At 44.5% G+C, this 25655-nt stretch overlaps 1 protein-coding gene across 1 annotated transcript in view; it reads left to right on the top strand.

Annotated features, from left to right (window-relative positions):
• The first annotated feature begins 7418 nt into the window (after nt 1–7418).
• The window catches only part of slka (STE20-like kinase a), a 117641-nt gene continuing 99404 nt past the window's right edge, over nt 7419–25655 (top strand). The window contains 3 exon segments of the mRNA XM_038822191.1: nt 7419–7546; nt 10401–10416; nt 21194–21358. Coding sequence (XP_038678119.1) covers nt 7419–7546; nt 10401–10416; nt 21194–21358 — 309 coding nt within the window.

The raw sequence follows: 25655 nt of genomic DNA, 5'->3' as shown, positions 1-25655 counted from the left end.
TTTAGAGAGATTATCCAGTAACTTGGAAAATCCTTGGTTGGTGCCAGGTTAACTCACCACAGTATCAGTAGGGATGTTAGTGAGTCAGCGTGTCTATCAGTGAGAACAAAATAGACTCGGAATTCCCCCTCCTGACTCCGAGTCTTTGTGGGGTGGGTCGGGAAGGTGGGAGTGCATTGGGAGGGCATGATGGATATCCAGCACACACACAGATTGAGTCTGGCTCAATGTCACATCATTTTCTCCATTAACTTGAGCATTTTCATAATTTCCATTGACTCTTTTGGCTCCTTTTTGTTGTTTCTTTACTAGGAGGAGGAAATTTCATAGAAATTTTTCACAGAATTTACAGTGCAGAAGGAGGCCATTCGGCCCATCGAGTCTGCACCGGCTCTTGGAAAGAGCACCCTACCTAACCACATACCTCCACCCAAGCCCCATAACCCAGTAACCCCACCAACACTAAGGGCAATTTTGGACACTAAGGGTAATTTAGCATGGCCAATCCACCTAACCTGCACATCTTTGGACTGTGGGAGGAAACCGGAGCACCTGGAGGAAACCCACGCACACACGGGGAGAATGTGCAGACTCCACACAGACAGTGACCCAAGCCGGGAATCGAACCAGGAACCCTGGAGCTGTGAAGCAATTGTGCTAACCACTATGCTGACGTGCTGCCCGATGATGGTGTAATCGTTTTTATAGCATGTTCTATAAATATTAGTGTCTGAGGGTCTGAAACTCAGACAGTATCTCTCACATTGTTCAGTGTGACAACCACTTTCTACCTTTACATCCATTTGCCTGCAACGTTGCTGGGAACTTTTCACCAAGATATGCAGACACTTCCTTTCAATTCTTGTTCAGAAGTCTGTGCACATCTAGGACTGCTTAATCAGAAATTATCAGCACTAATGATGACTTTGCTAAACGGGTCCTCCCCTTCCTTGAGCCATCCTATTACGTAGGCTTTTTCTGATAATCCCACCCCTCATACTCAGTTCATTTTAATGATTAATGAAACAGGAATGATATAGAATGTACAGCAGAGGAATAACCATCCAGCCTGGGGGCTAGTTTAGCTCAGTGGACTAGACAGCTGGTTTGTGATGCAGAACAAGGCCAGCAGCGCGGGTTCAATTCCCATACCAGCTGAGAATTCTGAATTCTCCCCTTGTGTACCTGAACAGGGGCTGGAATGTGGCGATGAGGGGCTTTTCACTGTAACTTCATTGCGGTGTGAATGTAAGTCTATTTTTGACAATATTGGTCTTGTTTCTGCTCCACACAATCAGCTTCAACTCATCCTGTCAATCTAAGTATTTATAGAAAACAGAATGCTAGACATGGAGAGCATGTAGAATGAGGGAAATCGCAGTTCTGGTGACATTCACTCACATTCTAACAGTCTTACATCATTGCAAAGAAGAATACATTTTGATTTTATTTATTTATTTATTGTCACGTTTACCGAGGTACAGTGAAAAGTATATTTCCTGCTTACAGCAAATACATGAAAACATAGAACATACTATAAATAACAGTTATAAGAGATGTAGGAAGAGGATCTCTAGGGGAAAGCTCGCACAGAGTCGCCACGTTCAGGCACCATCTTGGGGAAAAATATGTCAAATCCAGCTGCCGCCTGTTGTTGTTTTTTTCCCTTTTTTGATCTTATCCTGCATCACCGCCTTTGGCTTCTCCTTTCTCTTGTTCCTCCTCCTCTGCCCCTCCAGCTGCTGCTGTTGGACATCTCTCTGGGGCTTTCTCCCTGTTCCTGGCTCCTCCGCGGCCGCTCCTCCGGCTCCTGCTGCTATGGGGTGAAGCTGGGCCACTTCCTTGGTTGGAAGAAGTTACAGGTGGCCTCATCCCCCCCCCCCCCCCCCCCCCCCCCCCCCCCCCCCAAACCCGGCTGCTGTGTCTCACTTCCTTTCATCGTGTCCGGGCCTCTTTATGCCAACCCTACCCCTGCCTGGCTGGACTGTCTCCCCGCCGGGTCCAACACCAGCAACTCCGCCGATGCGGGCCTGCCGTTCCCCATCACTGGCCTTTCCAAGAACGTCTGCCTCGAATCCCACTCATTCAGAGACGTTTCTTTTACATCTTCCCTTGCTGTCCAGAATACCTGCATGGCCAGCTTGGTTTCATCAGCCCCTCGCCGTCTCCGGCAGCTTCTCCGGTCCATTGGCCGTGTCTCCAGCCACTCCTGCAGTCCATTGGCTGCATCTCCGGCCGCTCCTCCGGTCCATTGGCCTTGTCTCCGGCCCCGCCCTGACCGTGGTTCAGTCTCTCTCTCTTTCCCGGCCGGGCAGCATCTCCAACAAGAGAGAATCTAACCAACGCCCCTTGACATTGAATGGCTGCGTCCCCCGCTGTCTTTGAAAAGCTGCTTCTCCTGAAATGAGTATTTGAGACCATGAACAGTGGGGAAGTAAAGGGGCAGCTGTTGCACCTTCCACAGTCGTAGGGGAGGGTGCTGTGGGAAGGGGATGAGGAGTTGGGTGTGATGGAGGAGTGGACCAGGATGTCACAGAGCGACTGATCCCTGCCGAATGCAGGCAGGGGGGGGGATGAGGGGAAGATGTACTTCGTGGTGACATCACGCTGGAATTGGCGAAAATGGCAGAACACGATTTGAGGTGTTTACTCCAGTCCATCCTCTGTAACCGTCTTGTACATTTCCTGTATTTCTGTCTGCAGAAGCTCTGAAATTAACACTGCTGGAAGCAGAATGAGGTGTTCTTGCTGTCTTTGAAGATTCTGAGACTCAACTCAGTCCTTTAACGCAGGATCTGTAAACACTGCCACTGGCATAATGGGCTTTCTGCCCAGCTACAATTTCCCATGCACGGCCTAATCCTGTATCAATCTTCTTAGTCACGGAAGCTACACTGGTCAGAACTAAGTAATGCATTGTGTCTTTTGTCTTGGGACAACACTATATGAATGGCCTGTTGAACAGTTAATTTTGCTCGGCTAACAACTTTCTATGGGTGGCCGCGTTGGTAATACCGCAAACCAAACGGTCGCCTAACATTTCTGACCAGGTCTCACCATAGTCACAGTACTCCACAATCCTGTGTAACCTGGATAGAAATTCAGCAAGGGACTCTGCTGGGGTCCTCTCAGCGGTATTAAACCGGATTATTATTGTGGGTGGGGTTGGGTAAAAATGTTGCCCTACCAAGGTCACAAGTTCATTGAACGTCCGGCACAGCTGGGTACGTAAGGCTCCTAATCACCCCAAACGTATCTGGGCCACAGATGGTGAGCAAAATGACTACCTGACGCTTGTTTCGGTGATGTTATTTACCTGGAAATAATAACACATCCATTGTACGTCCTGGTTCCAACTTTCCTGCACAACATCAAAGAGATCCAAACATCCATAAAGAGGCATGGTGCAATGGAAAAAAACCTGTATCCAACAGAAAATCCAGGGAGGTGGCTTCAGCAGCGTAGATATTTTAACCCTCGTCGCCAGTTTTGTGAGGGCCACGAAGAATTCGGCGCGAGTTTGTAGAATCAAAATAAATATCGAAATAAATTTATGCAGGTGACTGCTAATGATTTCTCCGCCCCCCACTCATTGGGGAAGCTCATACTCACTAAGGATTGTGGGATTATAGAATTTACAGTGCAGAAGGAGGCCACTCGGCCCATCGAGCCTGCACCGGACCTTGGAAAGGGCACCCTACACAATCCCACACCTCCACCCTCCAAATGTGATTTTCCAAATGTGAGTAAATCCTGTCCCTAAGAGTCTTCCCAATAATTTCCCTACCACTGACATAAGGCTTACCGGGCTATAATTTCCTGGATTATCCATGTTGCCCTTTTTAAACAAAGGAACAACATTAGCTGCTCTCTAGTCCTCTGGAATTTCCCTTGTGACTAATGAGGATACAAAGATATCAGTCAAGGCCCAGCAGTTCCCTCCCTTGCTTCCCTCGGTATTCTGGGGTCGGTCCCATAAGGCCGTGGGAACTTATCTACCTTAATGTTTTTCAAGGTGCCCAATACCACCTCCTTTTTGATATCGACATGCCCCAGACTATCTACACACCTGTCCCTAGACTTATCATTCAGCAAGTCTGTCTCTTTGGTGAATTTTGTACCTCATCGTTTCCTCTGGCTCCACACATATACTCCCTCCTTTGTCCTTGAGTGGGCCAACCCTCTCCCTGGCTACCATCTTGCTCTTTATATGCATATAAAATGCCTTGGGATTCTCCTAAATCCAGTATACCAAGGACTTTTCATGACCCTTTTAGCCCTCCTTCCTACTCTATTTATATTCTTCAAGGGCTTCATCTGTTCTCAGCCTTTTAGCCCTTACAAATGCTTCCTTTTTCTTTTGACTAGGCTCACAATATCCCTCGTTATCCAAGGTTCCCGAAACTTGCCATATTTATCCTTCTTCCTCACAGGAACATGCCGGTCCTGAATTCTAATCAACTGATGTTTGAAAGACTCCCACTTGCCAGATGTTGATTTACCCTCAAACAGCTTCCCCCCAATCTAAATTCTTCAGTTCCTGCCTAATATTGTTGTAATGAACCTTTCCCCAATTTAGCACCTTCACCCGAGGACTACTCTTATCCTCATCCACGAGCACCTTAAAACTTACTGAATTATGGTCACTGCTCCCGAAATGCTCCCCTACTGAAACTTCGACCACCTGGCTGGGCTGGGCTCATACCCCAATACCAGACCCAGTGCAGCCCCTTACCAAGGTGGACTATTTACATATAGTTTCAAGAAACCCTCCTGGATGCTCCTTACAAACTCTGCCCCATCCAAGCCTCAAGCACTAAGTAAGTCCCAGTCAATATAAGGGAAGTTAAAATCACCCCCAACAACAACCCTGTTGCTTTTATATCTTTTCAAAATCTGTGTACCTGTCTGCTCTTCTATCCCCCGCTGGCTGTTGGGTGGCCTGTGGTAAACACCCAACATTGCAAGAAGACCCTTCCTATTCCTGAACTCTACCCATATAGCCTCGCTGCCCTCTGAGGTGACATCCCAGAGTACAGCTGTGATATTCTCCTTAACCAGAAATGCAGCTCCCTCACCCCATTTACATCCCCCTCTATCCCGCGAAAGCATCTAAATCCTGGAACTTTTATCTGCCAATCCTGTCCCTCCTTCAGCCAAGTCTGTATTAGCAACAATATCATAGTTCCAAATACTAATTCAAGCTCTAAGTTAATTTGCCTTAACTGTTGCACTTCTCACGTTGAAACAAATGCTTAAGACCACCAATCCTGCTGTGTTCAGCAACTTCTCCCTGCCTGCTCGTTCTCTTAGTCTTACTGGCCTTATTCTCGAGTTCCCCCTCAGTTACTTTTTAGAAAAGGGTAATTTTCTGGTTGGCAGGGTGTGATGAATTTTGTGCCACAGGGACCAGAGCTGGGGCCTACTTTGGATGGATGAAGGGACCAAAATTGCTAAATTCACTGATGACCGAAAGATACATAGTACAGAAAGTTCTGAAGAGGGTATAAGGAAGCTACAAACGGATATACACAGGATGGATCAATGGGCAAAGATCTGGCCAATGGATATATTGTGAGAAAATATGAGGTTTTCCATTGGTTGGGAGGAAAAATAAGAAGAAGCATATTATCTAAATGGTGAGTGATTTCCGAGTTGTGAGATGCAGAGGGATTTGGGTATTCCAGTGCATGAATCACAAAAGGTTAGTTATTCAGATGCAGCAAGTAATCAGCAAAGCTAATAGAATATTATAATTTATTACCAGGGAAATTGCACACGAGTTGTAAAGCATATCAGTGGAACCATATCTGGAGTACTATGGCCACCTTATTTAAGTGCATTGGAAGTAGTTCAGTGAAGATTTACTAGATTAATACAATATAGCCAATTCAGTATTTTTGAAATGTGCTCACTTTTGAAATGTAGGAAATGCAGCAGCCAATTTACGAGGCACAAGCTCACACGAAGCACAAGCTCACACAAACGCCAGTGAGATAATGACTAGATAATCTGTTTCATTGATGTTGGTTGAGGTATAAATATTAGCCACAACAGTGGGAAGAAATCTCCTTGTCAGGATAGTGCCATGAGGTCTTACGTAAGTTTAGTATCTCATCCAAAAGACAGTTTAGTACACGCTAGGTCGATGGTCCTATTGCAAGAGGTGCAGTGGGCTGGAAACCACAGATATGGCATCCAATGACAGCTCTGACACTTTGAAAGTAAGCATATGTTTCTATGTTAAAAATAAATAGAATTGAGAAACAGACACAGGACTGTGACCCAGTGTATAGAATACGGCAAGTTTAAGATGGTAAAGCAATGAGGTAAATCTGGAAATAATAAGTAGGCAACACCACGCTCGGGCTTAAAATAAATATTGGAACCAGAGGGAGAAGACTTGAACTGGAAAATTCTGATCATTGGCAAGAGTCAGGGTGAGTAATGAGCTTTCTCTGCAGCATCCGGGCACTGAATCTATTTTGAACAACCTACCTTGAAGCAGTGCTCCACAGCAATCATTACCATCTTCAAGTCAATTGTACTGCCGCTTAACATTACCTAACTATATGTAGACAGGTATTGAAATTGTCGGTCCAGCATGTAAGCTAATTTGGGGTCATTAGCATATATGCTCCCAATCTGGATGATCTTTCTGTTCCTCAGAACTTGAAGAAATAAAATAACCCATCTATAAGACTACCAGAAATCTCACTGTTCAACACATTTCTGCCAATATTCCCAGTAAGTAAGCACAGAATGGATTGGAGGAGGTGAGTGATCAGCAGCTGGAGACTGGTTTAGTCAAGGGAATGTAGAAACTAGGAGCAGGAATAGGCCATTTGGTCCTTCGAGCCTGCTCCTCCATTTGTTTGATCCTTGATCTCAATGCCATAATCCTGTTTTCTCCCCTTTATGCCATTAAAATGTAAAAACAATCTATTCCTTCTTTGAATATACTCAGTGACTTGGCCTCCCCAGCCTCTGTGGTGGAGAATTCTACAGGTTCAATGCCCTTTGAGTGAAGACAGTTTTCCTCATCCCAGTTCTAAATAGTCTACCTCGTATCCTGAGACTGCCCTGGTTCTAGACTCTCGACATATGCCCCTCCCTCCACCATTGCTCTGGCAGCGGCCGAGGAAAATCACCCTGGCCAGGGCCCAAACCCTTTCAAATGGGGAATTTCATTGTGTCATGAGTGCATTGGGAAACCGTTCTGACCGCTCCCTGCCATTTTACTCATCCCTCACCTCTGTTCCCATCGCCCAGACTCTGTAAAATAAGGCAACCAGAATCTGGTGCAGGGGGATCAGAAACCAGAGGAGCTTCAGAGCGATGCTGCGAGTGTGGAGTCGAAGGTTGGAAGTCAGAGAGGAGAGCAGAGGGCCAACAGCTGGAGAAAGGAACAATCGGAGATGGTGGTACCGAAGCTGAAGAGTAAACATAACCAGCGAGGAGCAGAGGACTGCAAAGCAAATGCAGGGAGCTTGACCAGGAAGTTAAGGGAATCCGGAATAGTTAGCAAAGAGACTAGTCAGGACAGGTGAGTGTTCCCTCACAATTCAAAGATGTGCAGATTAGGTGGATTGGCCATATCTTTTTATTACAACAGTAAAAAATATATAAGGCCAAACGGTACAAACACTAATTTTGTGTTGGAGAAACAGGGAACCCTCCCCTCAGTACCAATGTACGGGGATGGGGGGTGGGTAGTCTGATTATTAAAACAGTTCGCAACACCTTTCTACAAAAACAAACGGTACAAGCACTAAACTGTTCTGGAGAGACCAGATACCCTTGCCTCTGTACCAACAGAAGGGAAAGGAAGGGGGTGGTGGGGAGAGAGGGGAAAGGAGGGTGGTGGGGAGGGAGGGAGCCGAGGTGTTGGTGGAGGGGGCCCAATAGGACACTGCCTGAACTATCTACGGAGGAAGAAAACAGAACGCTAAATTGGAAAAAAATAATTGGGTGCTGTAAATTTTAAAGAAAGGACAGGTGAGTGTGCTTTTCAGAATTAACTGTATTACCATCCAGCCAGCATCGTGCCTTTGGAGAAAACAATCCTTCCACTTTCAATCACAGACTGTACACTCAATTTCTAGACAAGACTGTAAATTATAAGTATAAGGCACACGCAGATCTTGATCTTTCAGTAGATATTTAGAACCAGAGCAGAGAACCATAGAATACAAACAGTGCAGAAGGAGGTCATTCAGCCCATCAAGTCTGCACTGACCCTCTGAAAGAGCGCCTACCTATGCCCGCTACACTGCTCTATCCTTGTATCTCCACCTAACCTACACATCCTTGGACACTAAGGGGCAATTGATTAGGGTCAATCCATCTAACCCGCACATTTTTGGACAGTGGGAGGAAACTGGAGCACCCGGAGGAAACCCACGCAGACACGGGAAAAACGTGCAGACTCCACACAGACAGTGACCCAAGTCAGGAATCGAACCCAGGTCCCTGGCGGCGTGAGGCAGTAGTGCTAACCACTGTGCTACCGTGCTGCCCCAATTTTATTTTGGAGAAGTTTAAAATCTGTTTAAAAATAAATAAATTTCATTTCAAACTCTAGTACTATATTAAATTGAAAATGAATTGTGAAAGACCTGGATTTGTGTTGGAAAGTTTAACTGGAAGCTGAAGTAGTGGTTGCTTTTTCAGGCACAGGCACATGTTATATTGGTGTAGCCTTTCAGTATGCTCTGACTGGGTCAGTCTTCTGAGGTCTGTTGTTGAATCCACTCATTAATGATTCAAATTCCTGCCCCATCTGCATGTGTCAGTACCCGCTGGAGAGTATCTGATCTGGTGTAACACACACCCAGCTCTTTATCCAGTCTGATACACTTCACATTATGTGGATGGGAGGGGAGAATGTGTTCTGGTAACTTACTGATATCTCAAATATTGAGAGCTGTGTGTTGGAGATGACTGGGCCCTCCTTGCTGCTGTAAAAGGAAGAAAATACGGCGTGATTAAATTTGATGTTATGAAATCCTCTGCTAATCCGCTGAGAACTGAAATATATTGCTCTGGGCAATTGGAGAAACCTGTGAGTGAGCAACAAGAATGACTGAAATAGAGACTCTGCAGAGTGGGGACAGTAGATAGAGTGAAGAAATTCATTTTTAAAAACTAGTCCCACTCCCATTCATTCCTGTACCCGCGCACTTCCTCAAAGCTTTACAGCAACGATATTGGGTTACTTTTCAGAATTGAATCTTTCAGTAGCCTTGCTTAAAATACATATTTCTGTTAATGGTGACTCAGCCGATGACCGTACCAGCCTCCCCGCACAGGTGCTGGAATGTGGCGACTCGGGGCTTTTCACAGTAACTTCATTTGAAGCCTACTTGTGACAATAAGCGATTTTCATTTCATTTCATTTTCATGTTGTAATGTTATAATAACTAGGAACAAGAGTAAGCTGTTCAGCCCTTTGAGCATTTACACCATTCAGGGAATCATGGCTGATCTTCTACATGGGGCTGTTTAGCTCACAGGGCTAATCACTGGCTTTGAAAGCAGACCAAGGCCAGCAGCACGGTTCGATTCCCGTAGCAGCCTCCCCGAACAGGCGCCGGAATGTGGCGACTAGGGGCTTTTCACAGTAACTTCATTTGAAGCCTACTCGTGACAATAAGCGATTTTCATTTTCATTTCATGTACCACGGTGGTTGGCACTGTTGCTTTCAAGCTCCAGGATCCCAGGTTCAATTCTCGGCTTGGGTCATTGTCTGTGCAGAGCCTGCACATTCTCCCCGTGTGTGCGTGGGTTTCCTCCGGGTGCTCCGGTTTCCTCCCACAGTCCAAAGATGTGCAGGTTAGGTAGATTGGCCGTGCTAAATTGTCCTTAGTGTTCAAAAAGGTTGGGTGGGGTACGGGGTGGGTGGAGGTGTGGGCTTGGGTATGGTGCTCTTTCCAAGGGCCAGTGCAGACTCGATGGGCCAAATAGCCTCCTTCCGCACTGTAAATTCTATGATTCAACACCATTTTCCTGCACTATCCTCATTTCCATCAAGGTTTTTAACATGTAGAAACCTATCAATCTCAGTCTTGAACATACTCAAACTGAGCCTCCAAAATCCTCTGGGGCAGAGAATTCCAAAGATTCACCATCCTCTGAGTGAAGATATCCCTCCTCAGCTCTGTCCTAAATGCCTACCCCTTATTGTAACACCATGTCCCCTGGTTCTGATCACGCCGCAGAGAAAATATCCTTCCTACATCTGCTCTGTTGAGCCCTGTAAGAATGTTGTATATTTGAATGAGATAATCTCTCATTCTTCTTGAACAAAGCTCCAGTCTATTTAATCTTTATTCACAGGACAATCCCACCATCCCAGGAATTAGTTTGATGAATCTTCATTGCATTCCTACTATTGCAGGTATATCTTCCCTTTGGTAAGGACACCAAAACTGCCCACAATACAGCCTCATGAAGGTTCTGTATAATTGCAGTAAGTCGCCTTTACTCCTCTACTCAAATGCTCTTATAATAAAGACCAACACACCATTTGTCTTCTGAATTGCTTGCTCTACCTGCATGTTAGCTTTCAGTGACTCATGAACAATTCACCCAAGTCCCATCGATGTTCAACACTTAGCCCCTCACCTTTTAGAAAATACTCTATTTCTTTTTTTCTGTCCAAAGTGGATAATTTCAATGTTTCCACATTGTACTCCATTGCCTATTTGTTATCACTCCTTTGCCTCTCTAAATCCCCTTGAAGTGTCTTTATACCCTCCTCACAAGTTGCACTTCCATCTATTATTTTGTCATCTGCAAACTTGTAAATACACTTGATCCCCACGTCCAAATCATTGGTATAGATTGTGTGAATAGCCGGGGCCCCAAGCACTGATCCTTGTGGTACCCCATTAGTCACAGTCTGTCAACCTAAAAATTACCCATTTATTCCTACTCTCTGTTTTCTGTCCGTTTACCAGTTCTCAATCCACGCCAATATATTCCCTCTATTCTCATGTGCTCTAATTTTATTTATTGACCTCTTGTGTGGGACCTTATCAAAAGCTTTCTGAAAATCTAAATATACCGTAATCAACTGGTTCTGCCATATCTATCTGCTGGATCCTCATAACACGCCAATAGGTTTGTTACACACAATGTTCCTTTCATGCAGCCACATGGAATCTGTCCAATCCTATAATTTTCTTCAAAGTGCCCTATGATCACATCCTTCACTATGGATTCTAGTATTTTCCCTACTGCTGATGTCAAGATAGCAGGTTTGTAGTTTCCCATTTTCTCTCTCCCGCCTAAGATAGTGGGGTTGCATTTGCCACCTTCCAATCTGCAGGAACCCCTTCAGAGTCTATAGAATTTTGAAAGATGACCATCAATGCATCTCCTATCTCTACAGCTCTTTCACACTCTGGGATGTAGATGTTTGGGCCCAGGGGATTTATCTACTTTATATTTCATTAATTTCTCTAGTACTTTGTTTTACGAATATTAATATCTTGCAGTCCCTCATTTACACTCGTCCCCTGATTCTCCATTATTTCCTCTGCGAAGACAAACACTGAGGGTGGAATTCTCCCAAAGCGCCCGTAGTGGGTTTGGATGTGGGCACAGAGAATCTGGTGGAAGCCAAAAAGTTGGTAATCTGCTGGTGGGTAGTGTGAACATCATTTGCCTCCCATGAATGGTCATTAAAACAGCTGGCCGCTAGTGTCCCGTCAGGCCTTCCAATCTTGTGTTAGGCCAGCGGAAAATCACGTTGGCGTCAAACTCAACTTCTAGAGAGTAGCGTGCACAAGATGGTCCTCATTTGGCAAGAGACTTTGAAGTGAGTGCAAGGAATATTTCTGCCTTAGTGCTGCACTGGTCCTGGAGAGTTCTACATCACTCTGCCGGGGCAGACCGGTTCTTGCCCTCCATCCCCATGCTGAGCTGGTCTTCATGGATAGCATCACATTGTCTGACCCATGGACCCTCTGTGTCACCATCACTTGGTTCAGTTCTGGCGTTGGGGAGCACAGGGTCTGCATACCCCAGGTGCCCCACGTACACACCTGGGACCAGTTGGACAGCAGTATGCTGTGGTACTCATGTAGCCGCTGCAGAAAGGTCCAAAGTTTGACTGGAGGTGGAGAGTGGGAGAGGGGGTGTGGTGGCCTGACGAAGACAAGGGGACAATGTGGGAAAAGGGCTGTGTAAGGAGGTAGTGGTAGGTGAGAGTTCACGATTGCAGATGGGGGATAGGGATGTGGATGAAGAAGACAAACAACGGAAGTGAGAGGGAAGATCAAGGGTAGTGAAGCTGACCCTGACAAGGCTGGATGAACAGCTCTCAAACAAGGGGGCCAAAGGGATAGCACATCGTTCACTGGGAGGGGATGAATGAAGTATCCAGAGGTCCAAGTGGGGCATGAGTGCCTCGTAGGTGATGGGCTCGGGGAAGATGTTGAATCGAGGAACAGGCTTCCTCTTGTGGCTGCTTCCCTTTTCCCTCTGGGTCACTGACATTCTGCACGGTCTGGTGAAGGCAGGTGGGCTAGAGAGAGTGACATGACATGTGCTGGACTGGTGTTTAAATATGGCACCAGGACCATTAAACCTTTCAGCTGAGGGCGGGCAGACGAATAGGCTGCGGGCCAACCAGGAGAGTTGGAGAGGAACTTGTCTGTGCAAAATTAATTAGGTTGTAAGAGCAGATTCTGGCGCGGGATCCTGCCATTCTGGTTGGCAGGGCAGGTAACACTGGAGCTGTCCATTGCACTTAGTCCCAAGATGGGAGAATTTCAACCTAACTATTTGTTTCACTTTTCTTCCATTTCCTTATTCCCCATTATAAATTCTGAAGACTTCTACTGAAGATTGAGCCACACCCCTAGCCAGGAAATACTGTAAATAATAATAATTAATAATAATAAATACAAGAGAGTTGAAGATAAAAGGGAAACAATATATTTACAGAGGAATTGAAGACTTAGGGGCTGCATATGAGATCTTGATAAAGGAAATGTTTGCTGGAGACAGACCTGTTGCCACCCTCAGAGAGGCAAAGTCGGTGTAAGATTTCCCCGAGTGCAGCAGGGCATTGTGTGGTAATGTTACTGGAATTTTTATAGATTAGAAAATCTATAAGGACTGTTGCCATCAAGAGAGGGTTTAGCTGAGTTTATTTACATAATATTTTAGGAAATGTTTGAAGAGCATGTTTTTTGTGTAAATATGTTAGAATCATAGAATCTCTACAGTGCAGAAGGAGGCCATTTGACCCATCAAGCCCATGCTGACCCACCAAAAGAGCACTCACCCGCCCTATCCCCGTAACCCCACCTAATCTGTACATGCCTGGACACTAAGAGGCAATTTAGCATGGTCAATTCAACTAACCTGCACATCTTTAGACTGTGGGAGGAAACCGAAACACCCAGTGGAAACTCACGCCGCACGGTGAGAAAATGCAGACTCCACACAATATTACCCAAGGTCGTAATTGAATCCAGGTCCCTGGTGCTGTGAGGCAGCAGTGCTAACCACTGAGCCTTGTTCTTGTGTCTTAAAGTGCTTTTTATTTAATAAATGTTTAAATTTAATATTTAAAATCTTCACAAGTGGTCTCCAATTTACTTATCTTGACTTCAGACACCTCTTTATAATAGACAAATTGAAAATTATTCTGGCAGCTTGCTCGAGTTTCCCTTTGGGATTTGGGCCTGGCACTTACCATCTACTCCGCCCTAACACTAACCCCATCAGTCTATTGATAGAACATAGAACATAGAACACTACAGCGCAGTACGGGCCCTTCGGCCCTCGATGTTGCGCCGACCTGTGAAACCATCTGAAGCCTATCTGACCTACACTATTCCATTTTCATCCATATGTCTATCCAGTGACCACTTAAATGCCCTTAAAGTTGGCGAGTCTACTACTGTTGCAGGCAGGGCGTTCCACACCCCTACTACTCTCTGAGTAAAGAAACTGCCTCTGACATCTGTCCTATATCTATCACCCCTCAATTTAAAGCTATGTCCCCTCGTGTTGGTCATCACCATCCGAGGAAAAAGACTCTCACTGTCCACCCTATCTAACCCTCTGACTATCTTATATGTCTCTATTAAGTCACCTCTCAGCCTTCTCCTCTCTAACGAAAACAACCTCAAGTCCCTGAGCCTTTCCTCGTAAGACCTTCCCTCCATACCAGGCAACATCCTAGTAAATCTCCTCTGAACCCTTTCCAAAGCTTCCACATCCTTCCTATAATGTGGTGACCAGAACTGCACGCAGTACTCCAGATGCGGCCGCACCAGAGTTATGTACAGCTGCAGCATGACCTTGTGGCTCCGAAACTCAATCCCCCTGCTGATAAAGGCTAGCACACCATATGCCTTCTTAACAGCCCTATTAACCTGGGTGGCAACTTTCAAGGATCATTAGCAAGAGGGTGGCAGGGCTCGTTAACAATATCAAGCAGCACTTAGACTCAGCACCAACCTGCTCACTGATTTTTGTTTCTATTCTGCCAGGGCCACTATGGGCCTAACTGGTAAAGACTTTGTCCAAATACGGACAGAAGAGCTGGATTCAGGAGGGGTGATGAGAATAATTGCTTTTGGCATTAAGACTGTATTGAACTGAATTAGGCATGAAGGATCTTCAGAAAAATTGAAGTCAATGGAATTGCAAAGAACAGGTTGGAATCATACCTGCGCAAAGGTTATTGGAGGCCAATCATCTCAGCCTTGGGGCATCACTGCAGGAGGCCCTCACAGTGGATACAATCAGAGTGCACAAGCAGATAAAGACCAAAATAGTGAAAAAATAGTTTAAGGCCCGTATCTGAATGCACATAGCATCTGTAACAAAAGGAATCAATTGTTAATACAGGGAGAGATAAATATGTATTACCTCTAAAAGGTATTGCAGAGAGATATTTGAGAGGTGACCAAGGCTGGGACCTGAATATTGAAGGTATTTAACCTATCGGAATGTCAGGAAGCTCAGAAAAGGTGGAAGGGTACTTCTGTTATTAAGGATGGGATTCTGTACAGGGAGGAGATCTTAGCTTCAAAGAGCAAGATGTGGAATCAGTTTTGGTCGAGATAATAAATAGTAAGAGTCATTAGTCAGAGCAGTTTATAGTAGTTACACTGGGACGTTCACAAAGAAATAAATGGATGTGTAAGAAAGGCATTTGTGATAATCACTTGTGACTTTAATATACTTGGAGATTGACAAAATCAGATTCGCAGAGTTAGCCTGAAAAATGAGTTAATAATGTATTTTTGGGACAATTTCTTTGTGCAGTACAATCAAGAACCAATCAGGGAGCAGACTATCCTAAACCTGTGCAAAAGGATGCCATTCGGCCCAACGAGTCTGCACCGACCCACTTAAGCCCTCACTTCCACCCTATCCCCGTAACCCAATAATCCCTCCTTACAGTTTTGGTCACTAAGGGCAATTTAGCATGGCCAATCCACCTAACCTGCACGTCTTTGGACTGTGGGAGGAAACCGGAGTACTCGGAGGAAACCCAAGCAGACACAGGAAGAACGTGCAGACTCCGCACAGACAGTGACCCAGTGGGGAATCGAACCTGGGACCCTGGCGTTGTGAAGCCACAGTGCTATCCACTTGTGCCACTTGTGCTGCCCATTAGGACAGGATTAATCTATAACCTCATGGTAAAGGAGCCTCGAGGTAACAGCGATCGCAAAATTTCATGTTTAGTTTGAAATGGAGAGGTGTGGGCCCATGACAGTTAAAAAATGTAATTCCTTTCTCAGAGTTACAACGCCAATACGCAGAGTGCATGTGGCAAGTCCCTATTGCATCTCCTTGCTTTCTCCAAAATCAATTCAAATTGAGAGAGATTTTACAGCTCTGCAAAGATTAGTGGTAGGTCAGAGCATGAGACAGATTTTAAGAACTAGCAAAGAATGACCAAAAATATAATAAAGAGGTAGAAAGCAGAGCATGAGAGAAAGCTAGCTAGTAATATAAAAATAGTAAAAATGTCTGCAAGTATTTGAACAGGAAAAGAGTAACTAAAACCAGTATTGGTCCTCTGGAGAGCGTGTCTGGGGAATTAATCATTTTTTTAAAAATCATTTACAGTACGTTTGCATCACTGGCTAGGCCAGCATTTATTGCCCATCCTAGTTGCCCTTGAGAAAGTGGTGGTGAGCTGCCTTCTTGAACTGCTGCAGTCCCTGAGGTGTAGGTACGCCCATGGTAGGGTCCTGGGTGTCCTTGCCCATAAGTCACTGAAGGCTGACATACAGGTGGAGCAAGCTATTAGGAAGGTTAATAGAATGTTAGCCTTTATCACAAGAGGATTTGAGTACAATAGTGAGGCCTTTCTTCCATTGTATGAAAGCTTGGTTAGACTGCATCTGGAGTACTGTGTGCAGTTTTAGTCCCCTTACCTCGGAGAAGACATTATTGTCATAGAGAGATGCTGTTCCTTTGTTTAAGAAGGGTAATCCGAGGAACTACAGGCCGGTGAGCCTTACCTCAGTGGTAGGGAAATTACTGGAGAGAATTCTTCGAGACAGGATCTACTCCCATTTGGAAGCAAATGGACATATTAGCGAGAGGCAGCACGGTTTTGTGATGGGGGCGTCGTGTCTCACTAACTTGATAGAGTTTTTCGAGGAGGTCACAAAGATGATTGATGCAGGTAGGGCAGTGGATGTTGTCTATATGGACTTCAGTAAGGCCTTTGACAAGGTCCCTCATTGCAAACTGGTACAAAAGGTGAAGTCACACGGGATCAGGGGTGAGCTGGCAAGATGGATACAGAACTGGCTAGGTCATAGAAGGCAATGGAAGGGTGCTTTTCTGATTGGAGGGCTGTGACGAATGGTGTTTCGCAGGGATCAGTGCTGGGACCTTTGCTGTTCGTAGTATATGTAAATGATTTGGAGGAAAATGTAACTGGTCTGATTATAAAGTTTGCAGACGACGCAAAGGTTGGTGAAATTGCGGATAGTGATGGGGACTGTCAGAGGATACAGCAGGATTTAGATTGTTTGGAGACTTGGGCGGAGAGATGGCAAATGGAGTTTAATCCGGAAAAATGTGAGGTAATGCATTTTGGAAGGTCTAATACAGGTAGGGAATATACAGTGAATGGTAGAGCCCTCAAGAGTATTAACAGTCAGAAAGATCGAGGTGTACAGGTCCACAGGTCACTGAAAGGGGCAACACAGGTGGAGAAGGTAGTCAAGAAGGCATAAGGCATTCTTGCCTTCATTGGCCGGGGCATTGAGTATAAAAATTGGCAAGTCATGTTGCAGCTGTATAGAACCTTAGTTAGGCCACACTTGGAGTATAGTGTTCAATTCTGGTCGCCACACTACCAGAAGGATGTGGAGGCTTTAGAGAGGGTGCAGAAGAGATTTACCAGGATGTTGCCTGGTATGGAGGGCATTAGCTATGATGAGCGGTTGAATAAACTCGGTTTGTTCTCACTGGAACGACGGAGGTTGAGGGATGACCTTATAGAGGTCTACAAAATTATGAGGGGCATAGACAGAGTGGATGGTCAGAGACTTTTTTCCAGGGTAGAGGGGTCAATTACTAGGGGCATAGGTTTAAGGTGCGAGGGGCAAGTTTAGAGTACATGTATGAGGCAAGTTTTTTACACAGAGGGTAGTGGGTGCCTGGAACTTGCTGCCAGAGGAGGTGGAGGAAGCAGGGATGATAGTGACGTTTAAGGGGCATCTTGACAAATACATGAATAGGATGGGAATAGAGGGATATGGACCCCGGAAGTGCAGAAGATTTTAGTTTAGACGGGCAGCATGGTCGGCGCAGGCATGGAGGGCCGGATGGCCTGTTCCTGTGCTGTACATTTCTTTGTTCTTTGAGAGCGTAATGAAGCTTCACCAGACTTGTTCCAGGAATGGTGAGACTGTCTTATGAAGAGAGATTGGGCAAACTGGGCCTGTATTCTCTAGAGTTTCGAAAAATGAGAGGTGATCTCATTGAAACCTGCATAATACTTGATGGAATGGACAGGGTAGATATAGGTAAGATGTTTCTCTTGGTACAGGAGTCTAGAACCAGGGGGCACAATTGCAAAATAAGGGGAAACCACTTATGAGAGAGATGAAGAAATGTTTCTTTACACAGAGGGTCTCTATCTTTGGAATCTCTATCCCAGAGGCTGTGGATAAAGGTAGAGATTGTTACATTTCTGATTAACAATAATGTAAAGGATTATGGGGATGGTGTGTGTAAAAGGAACTTAAGTGTCCGATTAGCAATGGTTGTACTGAATGGGGGAGCAGGCTCGATGGGCTGAATGGTCTACCTCTGTTCCTTTCTTCCTATAACTGGATGTGGCAGGACTGCAGAGCTTAGATCTGATCCATTGGTTGTGGATCGCTTTGCTCTATCACTTGCTCCTTTGTTGTTTGGCATTGTGGTAATTGTAGCTTCACCAGGTTGACACCTCATTGTTAGGATGTGTGGTGTTGCTCCTGGCATGCTCTCCTGCACTCTTCATTGAACCATGATAAACCAGGGTTGATCTCCCTGCTTGTTGGTAATGGTAGAGTGGATGTTATGCCAGGACCATGAGGTTATTGATTGTAGTTGTATACAATTCTGCTGCTCCTACTGATGGCTCACAGGGAGCCTCATGGATACCCAATCTGAGTTGCTAGATCTGTTCAAAATCTCACTCATTTCACATGGTAGTAGTTTCTCAAAACATGATGGAGGGCATCTTCATTGTGAAGGGGGTCATCTCCTCAAGGACTGTCATGGAGAGATGCATCTGTGGCAGGCAGGTAGGTTAGGATGAGATCTTGTAGGTTTTCCCCTCTTAGTTATCTCACCACCTGCTGCAGACCCAATCGAGCAGATATGTCCTTTTGGACTTGGCCAGCTCCATCAGTAATGATGCTACCGAGTTACTGTTGCTCGTGGGCATTTAAGTCCCCCACCCAGAGTATATTCTGTGCCCTTGCCACCCTTAGTGCTTCTTCCAAGTGGTATTCAATATGGAGGCGTAATGAGGACAGTGCAGTAGGCGGAGGTGATCAGGGGATTTCCTTGCCCATGTTTGACCTGATACCGTGAAACCTCATGGAGTCCAGAGTCGATGTTAAGATCTGCTTGGGTAACTCCCTCCTGACTGCATACCACTGTGTCACCTCCTCTGATGGGTCTGTTCTGTCGTTGGGACAGGACATAGTCAGGGATGGTGATGGTCTCTAAGACATTGTCTATAAGATATGATTCAGTGAGTATGACTATGTCAGGCTATTGCTTAATTAGTCTGTGAGACAGCTCTCCCAGTATTGGCACAAGCGCCCAGATGTTAGTGAGGAGGATTTTGCAGGGTTGACTAGGCTGAATTTGTCATTGCTGATGCCTAGGTCGAGGCCAGGTGATCTGTCCAGTTTCATTCCTTTTTGTAATGGTTGGATAAAACTGAGTGGCTTGCTGGGCCTTTTCAGAGGGCATTTAAGAGTCAACCAGATTGCTTTGGATCTGGATTCAAATGGAGGTCAGATCAGGTAAGGATGGCAGATTTCCTTCCCTAAAGGACATTAGTGAACCAAATGGGTTTTTGCAGCAATGGTTTCATGGTCACTGTTGCAGAGACTCGATTTTTAATTCTACATTTAAACTAAATTTAAATTCTGCCATATGCCATGGTGGGATTGGCTTGGGCCTCTGGATTAGTCAGACAGTGATAATACCACTATGGCACTACCTACCTACCCTGAGTTTTAAGGGTCATTACGTGTGACAGCTGATGAACTGTAGAATGAAATCTATCTCATTGAGGACAGAGAAATATAACAGTCCCTGACAACATATGCATATCAAACATGGTCTTGTTTAATGATGGATATTTTCGAATCATAACAGCGCAGAAGGAGGCCATTCAGCCCATCGATTCTGCACCGACCCTCTGAAAGAGCATCCTACCACCCAGTAACCCCACCTAACCTTTTTATCATGGCCAATTCACCTAACCCTGCACATTTTTGGACTGTGGGAGGAAACCGGAGCACTCCGGAGAAATCGGAGGAAACCCAGGCAGACATTGGGGAGAAAGTGCAAACTCCACACAGACAGTGACCCAAGGCTGGAATTGAACTCTGGTCACTGGCACTGTGAGGCATCGGTGCTAACCGCTGTGCCATCATTCTTGGTTTACAAAGTATTTACAACCTGGAGACAGGCTGCTTGATTCAACAGGAGCCACCTCTACCCCTCTTTATCAAATCACATATCTTTCTATTCCTGTCTGTCTCATGTTTTTGTTCACTTTCTCCTTAAATGCATCTATGCACATTCCCACCACTTTCAGTTTTTCCTATATTCCCAATTGGATTAATTAGTTATCCTAAAGGGGCTGGTTTAGCACAGTGGGCTAAACAGCTGGCTTGTAATGCAGAACAATGCTAGCAGCGCCGGTTCAATTTCTGTACCAGCCTCCCTGAACAGGTGCTGGAATGTGACGACTAGGAGCTTTTCACAGTAACTTCATTGAAGCCTACTTGTACCAATAAGCGATTATTATTATACAGTTATGGGCCCTAATTCTAATCTTGCAAAAAGAAAGTATCATTTTTTCCACATTTACCCAATCAAACCCTTTCATAATCTTCAATACCTTGATCAGGTCACCTCAACCTTCCCTTTTCCAGTGAAAAGAGCACCAATCTGCTCAGTCTTTCCGAAGAGCAGAAGCTCTTGCTTCTGTATCGTTCCATTGTACTTTTTTGTACCTTCTCCAGTGCCTCTATATCCTTTTTATAATATGGATTCTAGAATTCCATATTATAACTGGAACTTTGATACTTGTCCACACATTCTGATCTTAATCATGACTCTACTATCTGGAACCTAATTGAAAGCTTATTGAAAATCCAAATATATTACATCTGCTGGATAACCCTTATTTATCTGTAACTTCAACAAACTCAGTAAGGTTGGTCAGGTTTGAAATCTATGTTGATATTGTATTTTCTATCTCTAGTCAGTTCTAGTTTAATGTTATCAGTTTGCATTTCAATTTCTGAGTGAATAAATTGTTGTGAATTTCTGTATGAATACACATTTATGTATGATATATTGTTTTATTGTGGACATTGCACTTTTTGCATGAATATACATTTTAGTAATTCAATTGATGCAGCACTGCCTAACAATGTGGATACTTTCAAATCATAGGCACAGAACAAACAAACTGGAATTCTTGCTGCAGCAAAGGTGATCGAAACAAAGAGTGAGGAAGAGCTGGAAGACTATATTGTGGAAATTGATATCCTAGCATCATGTGATCACCATCATATCGTCAAGCTGCTTGATGCATTTTACTATGAAAACAAGCTGTGGGTAAGAGGCATTCCTCCCGTCAGTAATACCAATGCTTAGGTTGAATACAAGCTTTCCATCTCTGGGACTTGGACTTTGGATGTAATTTCACATCTAATTTGAAGGGCAGCACCTTTGTGAATGTAACACTCCCTCAGCGTTATATTCTAAAATATTTTTAGATTCCTTTCATGTACACTGACAGTCTCTTCTCATTCCTCTTTGCCTTATTTCCTTTTTCACTTTTCTGAGCTTTCTGTATTCAGCCTGATTTTCTCTCGTATCTGTCTGTCATCCACAGCATTTTCTGCTTCATCCTACTCTCCATTTCTGTCATCATCCAGAGAGCTCTAACATTCGTTGACCTACCTTTCCCCCTCATAGAAATACAGCTCAATTTTACATGCGCCATTTCCAATTTGAAAATGGCTCTTTGTTTTTCCTGGGGATATTTTGCTTCCAGTTTACCTGGGCAGATTTTTTCTCAACCCGCTGAAATTGGTCATCCTCCAATTAAGCATTTTTACTCGCAATTACTCCTTGTCCTTTTCCCTAGCTAATCTCGACTGTATGATAATATGATCACTGTTCCCTAAATGTTTTGCAACTGGCACTTGACCCATTGAAATGAAAATGAAAGTCGCTTATTGTCACAAGTAGGCTTCAATGAAGTTACTGTGAAAAGCCCCTAGTCGCCACATTCCGGCGCCTGTTCGGGGAGGCTGGTACGGGAATTGAACCAATGCTGCTGGCTTGCCTTGGACTGCTTTAAAAGGTAGCTATTTAGCCCACTGTGCTAAACCAGCCCCTTGTGGTGCCAGTTGTAACTCAGTGGAAAGTTCTTTCGTCTCTGGGTTGGGAAAATGTGGGCTCCTATCCCACCCCAGAAGTATGAGCACAAAAACCTACGCTGACACTGCTGTGCAGAACTAAGGGGGAGACTGACTTTGAAATAAAATCATAGAATCCCTACAGTGCAGAAGAAGGCCATTCGGTCCATCGAGTCTGCACCCACCATTCAAATGAGCACTCCACCAATATCCACTCTTCTGTCCAGCCCGCCCTATCCCTGTAAACCCATAACCTAACTTCCACATAAGGGGCAATTTATCATGGCCAATCCACCTAACTAGCACACCGTTGGACTGTGGGAGCACCCAGAGGAAATCCACGCAGACACTGGGAGAATGTACAAACACAGACAGTGACCCAAGGCCAGATGTGAACCCGGGTCCCTGGCACTGTGAGGCAGTAGTGCTAACCACTGTGCTACCTTGCTGCCCGTAAATGTTGAGCCAAGAGCCCATCTGCCCTCTCAGGTGGATGGAAAAAGATCCGGTGCTATTTTGACTGAGAGCGGGTGGGGTTACCCAGTGCCCTGGCCTATACTTCTCCATCATCAACATGGTTAAAACTGATTCTCTGGTTATTATTGGTTTGCGAGATCTTGCTGTGTGCGGCCACAGAAATACTTACCTGTTCCCCTAACTAATGATTCCCTATAACTTTAGCTCGTCTCTTCTCTCTCTCTCCTTTCTCTTCTCCCCTAACCCACCACCCACCCATCCACACAGCCGAGCCACCCATCTCTGACTGCACTCCCCTGAGGAACCAGAGGTGAAATTCACCAGAATAAAAGTCTTGGCTAATGCATTGTTGTTTGACTAGAGGGAGTCCATGGGGATTTGATGTGTTTGCAGCCTGGTGAGATGACATCATTATTGGGTGGAGCTGAGGCATTCAGACATTTTGAGAAAGCTTTTGAGTGGAGTGGCTACCCTATAAACCAAAAGTAAAGTCTTTTGCTTTCACAGTAGGATAGCACACAAAAATGATTAATAGTGTTTAAAGCCATGCAGACTTGTCTGAGGACAAGGAAGAAGCGGAAACAAACCAGGCAAACAGCTCTTTGAAGATATCCAGCCAGAGTCTGCAGGGGTTCTAACAGGAGCCAAATCTGTTCTGGAAAGCAAGTATTCCTCTATGCCATTGCGATGGATTGAGTGCTGTGTGTTTTATTTCCTCATTGTTTAATTGGGAATAGAGATAGCGGTTGAGTATTGTATTTACTGTATTGAATAGTATTGTTTAAGGGGTATTTGTAAGTTATTTTCAGGTGTGATGTTAAAGAGTTTAATATTGTGTTAATAATGAAGTTTTGTTTCAAAATACCAAATCCCTATTTTTTCACGCAGTCACCTTGGAGCGAAGTATTCTTTCTGCACAGTCTTAAAAAATAAACAAATATATTGGGGTTTCGGTCCAGTACCCTGTTGGGTACTGTTGGGGTCTGGTCTAGGGTTCTAATAGACGTGGCACCAAATTTAAGAATTTTTAAGGTTCAAGATAGGGAAGTTTACAGGGAGGAGGGTTCAATAAGTATGGATGGGGAGCTGTGCCTGTGATCTCTTCTGTAGAACAAAATTCAAACAAACAATTCCTTGATCAGTAGTAGAAAATGGAACTTGAGGTTTTAATTCATTCAGTTCTTGTGAAAATATTATTAACAATGACTTGACATAATTTTATTCTCAATAGAATTTGTATTGAGAGTACACCTTTCAGAGTATATGCACAAGATCATATATGTGCTCGAGTTGGAATGAATTGACTAGCAGTGTTCCATAGCTGGGACCTATTAATATTTATAAATATTTATTAATTAATTATATGATATCATTGAGGTGCATTGTCCAAGTTGACACAAAGATTTGGTGGTATGGTGAAACGTTTCGATGGGAGCATAAAACTACAAGAGATGTTGATCGAGTGGACAAAACTGTGACTGTGTGATTTCAAGACAGGCAAAGGTGGGATCATCTATTTTGAGCTAAACTAATGTTAGTTTAAAGTATACTGTGAGAAACTAGGAGCGGTAGCGGTCCACGGATGCAGTTGAGTAAAACGGAAGGTTTGATGGCATGGTGTTATTACTTGACTAGTAATCCAGAAGCCTGAATAATGATCCAAAGATCCATGCTTTACAGAAATTCTGTGAAGCCTGGATAATGATCCAAAGAAATTAGTTCAAATCCCACCATGGCGGCTGGGGGGAATCAACATTCGGTAAAGCAAAAGTACATCGAATAAACCTAATATCAGAGGTGCTTTCAGCAAGGATATCTGCCTTTGACTAGTCTGACTTACTGGTGATTCCAGACTCTCAGCCCCCACTTAACTCTGAAATAACCTAGCAAGCCACTCGAGGTTAATTGGGGATCAGCAATACATGTGGCATTGCCACATGCAGTGAAACAGATGTAGTGGTCAGGTGTAAAAAGAAATTAAATGCTTAAGAAATGGAATATGAGGGGGAGGAACTGCATTTAATTCCTTATGGAGACCAAAAATTTTAGAAAGATACATGAATTCCCAATGACTAACTTAAAGGTGCATGACAAGTTTCAAGAACTTTACTGTAACGCACAAACGTAAAGCACCATTGACTAAATTGGGATGAATGCCGGAATTTCAGATATATTCTATGACATGTATTTGGTGCCGTAAGTGTTAAAAGCCTAGATTAGTGTGTGTATGACTGCTGCAGTGGTACATTTAAAAATCATGGTTTGTAAGACAGCCAGGCTTTTTGAGAGCAAGAAGTGCAATTAAAGCATCGTAAAAGCTTGGGTCAATGGATTTTTGTTTATATTAAGAAGGTTTCCTGTGGAGTAGTTAATTAGATACAGCGTGTGCAGTTAGTAAGAGAACCAGGCAGTTTGCAGAAAAGCAGGCAATTTGGGTTTAAGATCCGGATGTTCTCAGGGCCCTTCCTGCTGATTACCTTATTTCAAATTTATTTTGCTTAGTCGTTTTTATTTTTGACCTGTGGTTCTTTAATGGGCATCTACCTTTAAGTTGAGCAGAGGAAATTAGGAACTCAGAAGTTTCAAAAATAGTACTCTGTGCTCTGGAGATTTAGATTTTGAACAGAAGAATTCAGGCTTTCCGGCACTCGGGCAATTAGAGAGGTTCGGTTTGGTTGGCAGGTGGCCAATGGATTGGGTAAGGACCGTATCCTGCCCGGCAATGGACAGTGATTGGGTTCAGCCAGGTGGGGTGTTTTCAGAGAAAGGTCCTGGACACTGAGAGAAGAAACTGAGAGTTTCTGTGTGTGTCTCTCTCTTTTGCAGTGATCCCATGGGAAGCAAAGTATGCCTCGCTGGGTGTTTGAGCCGCAGAATTCCTTGCAACTGTATGATGTCATTGACTATATATGGCGCTGTGAGGCCCCATTGATAACTCACCCACAGCTGTCAGACAGTCACGGCACTCAGAACTTCTTTCAGACGATGCTGATGAAGTGATGCACGACTGC

Source organism: Scyliorhinus canicula, chromosome 16 (genome assembly GCF_902713615.1).
Source record: "Scyliorhinus canicula chromosome 16, sScyCan1.1, whole genome shotgun sequence".
NCBI classification, from domain to species: Eukaryota; Metazoa; Chordata; class Chondrichthyes; order Carcharhiniformes; family Scyliorhinidae; genus Scyliorhinus; species Scyliorhinus canicula.
Note: the sequence above shows the minus strand (reverse complement) of the source record. Positions and strands in the feature narration are given on the sequence as shown.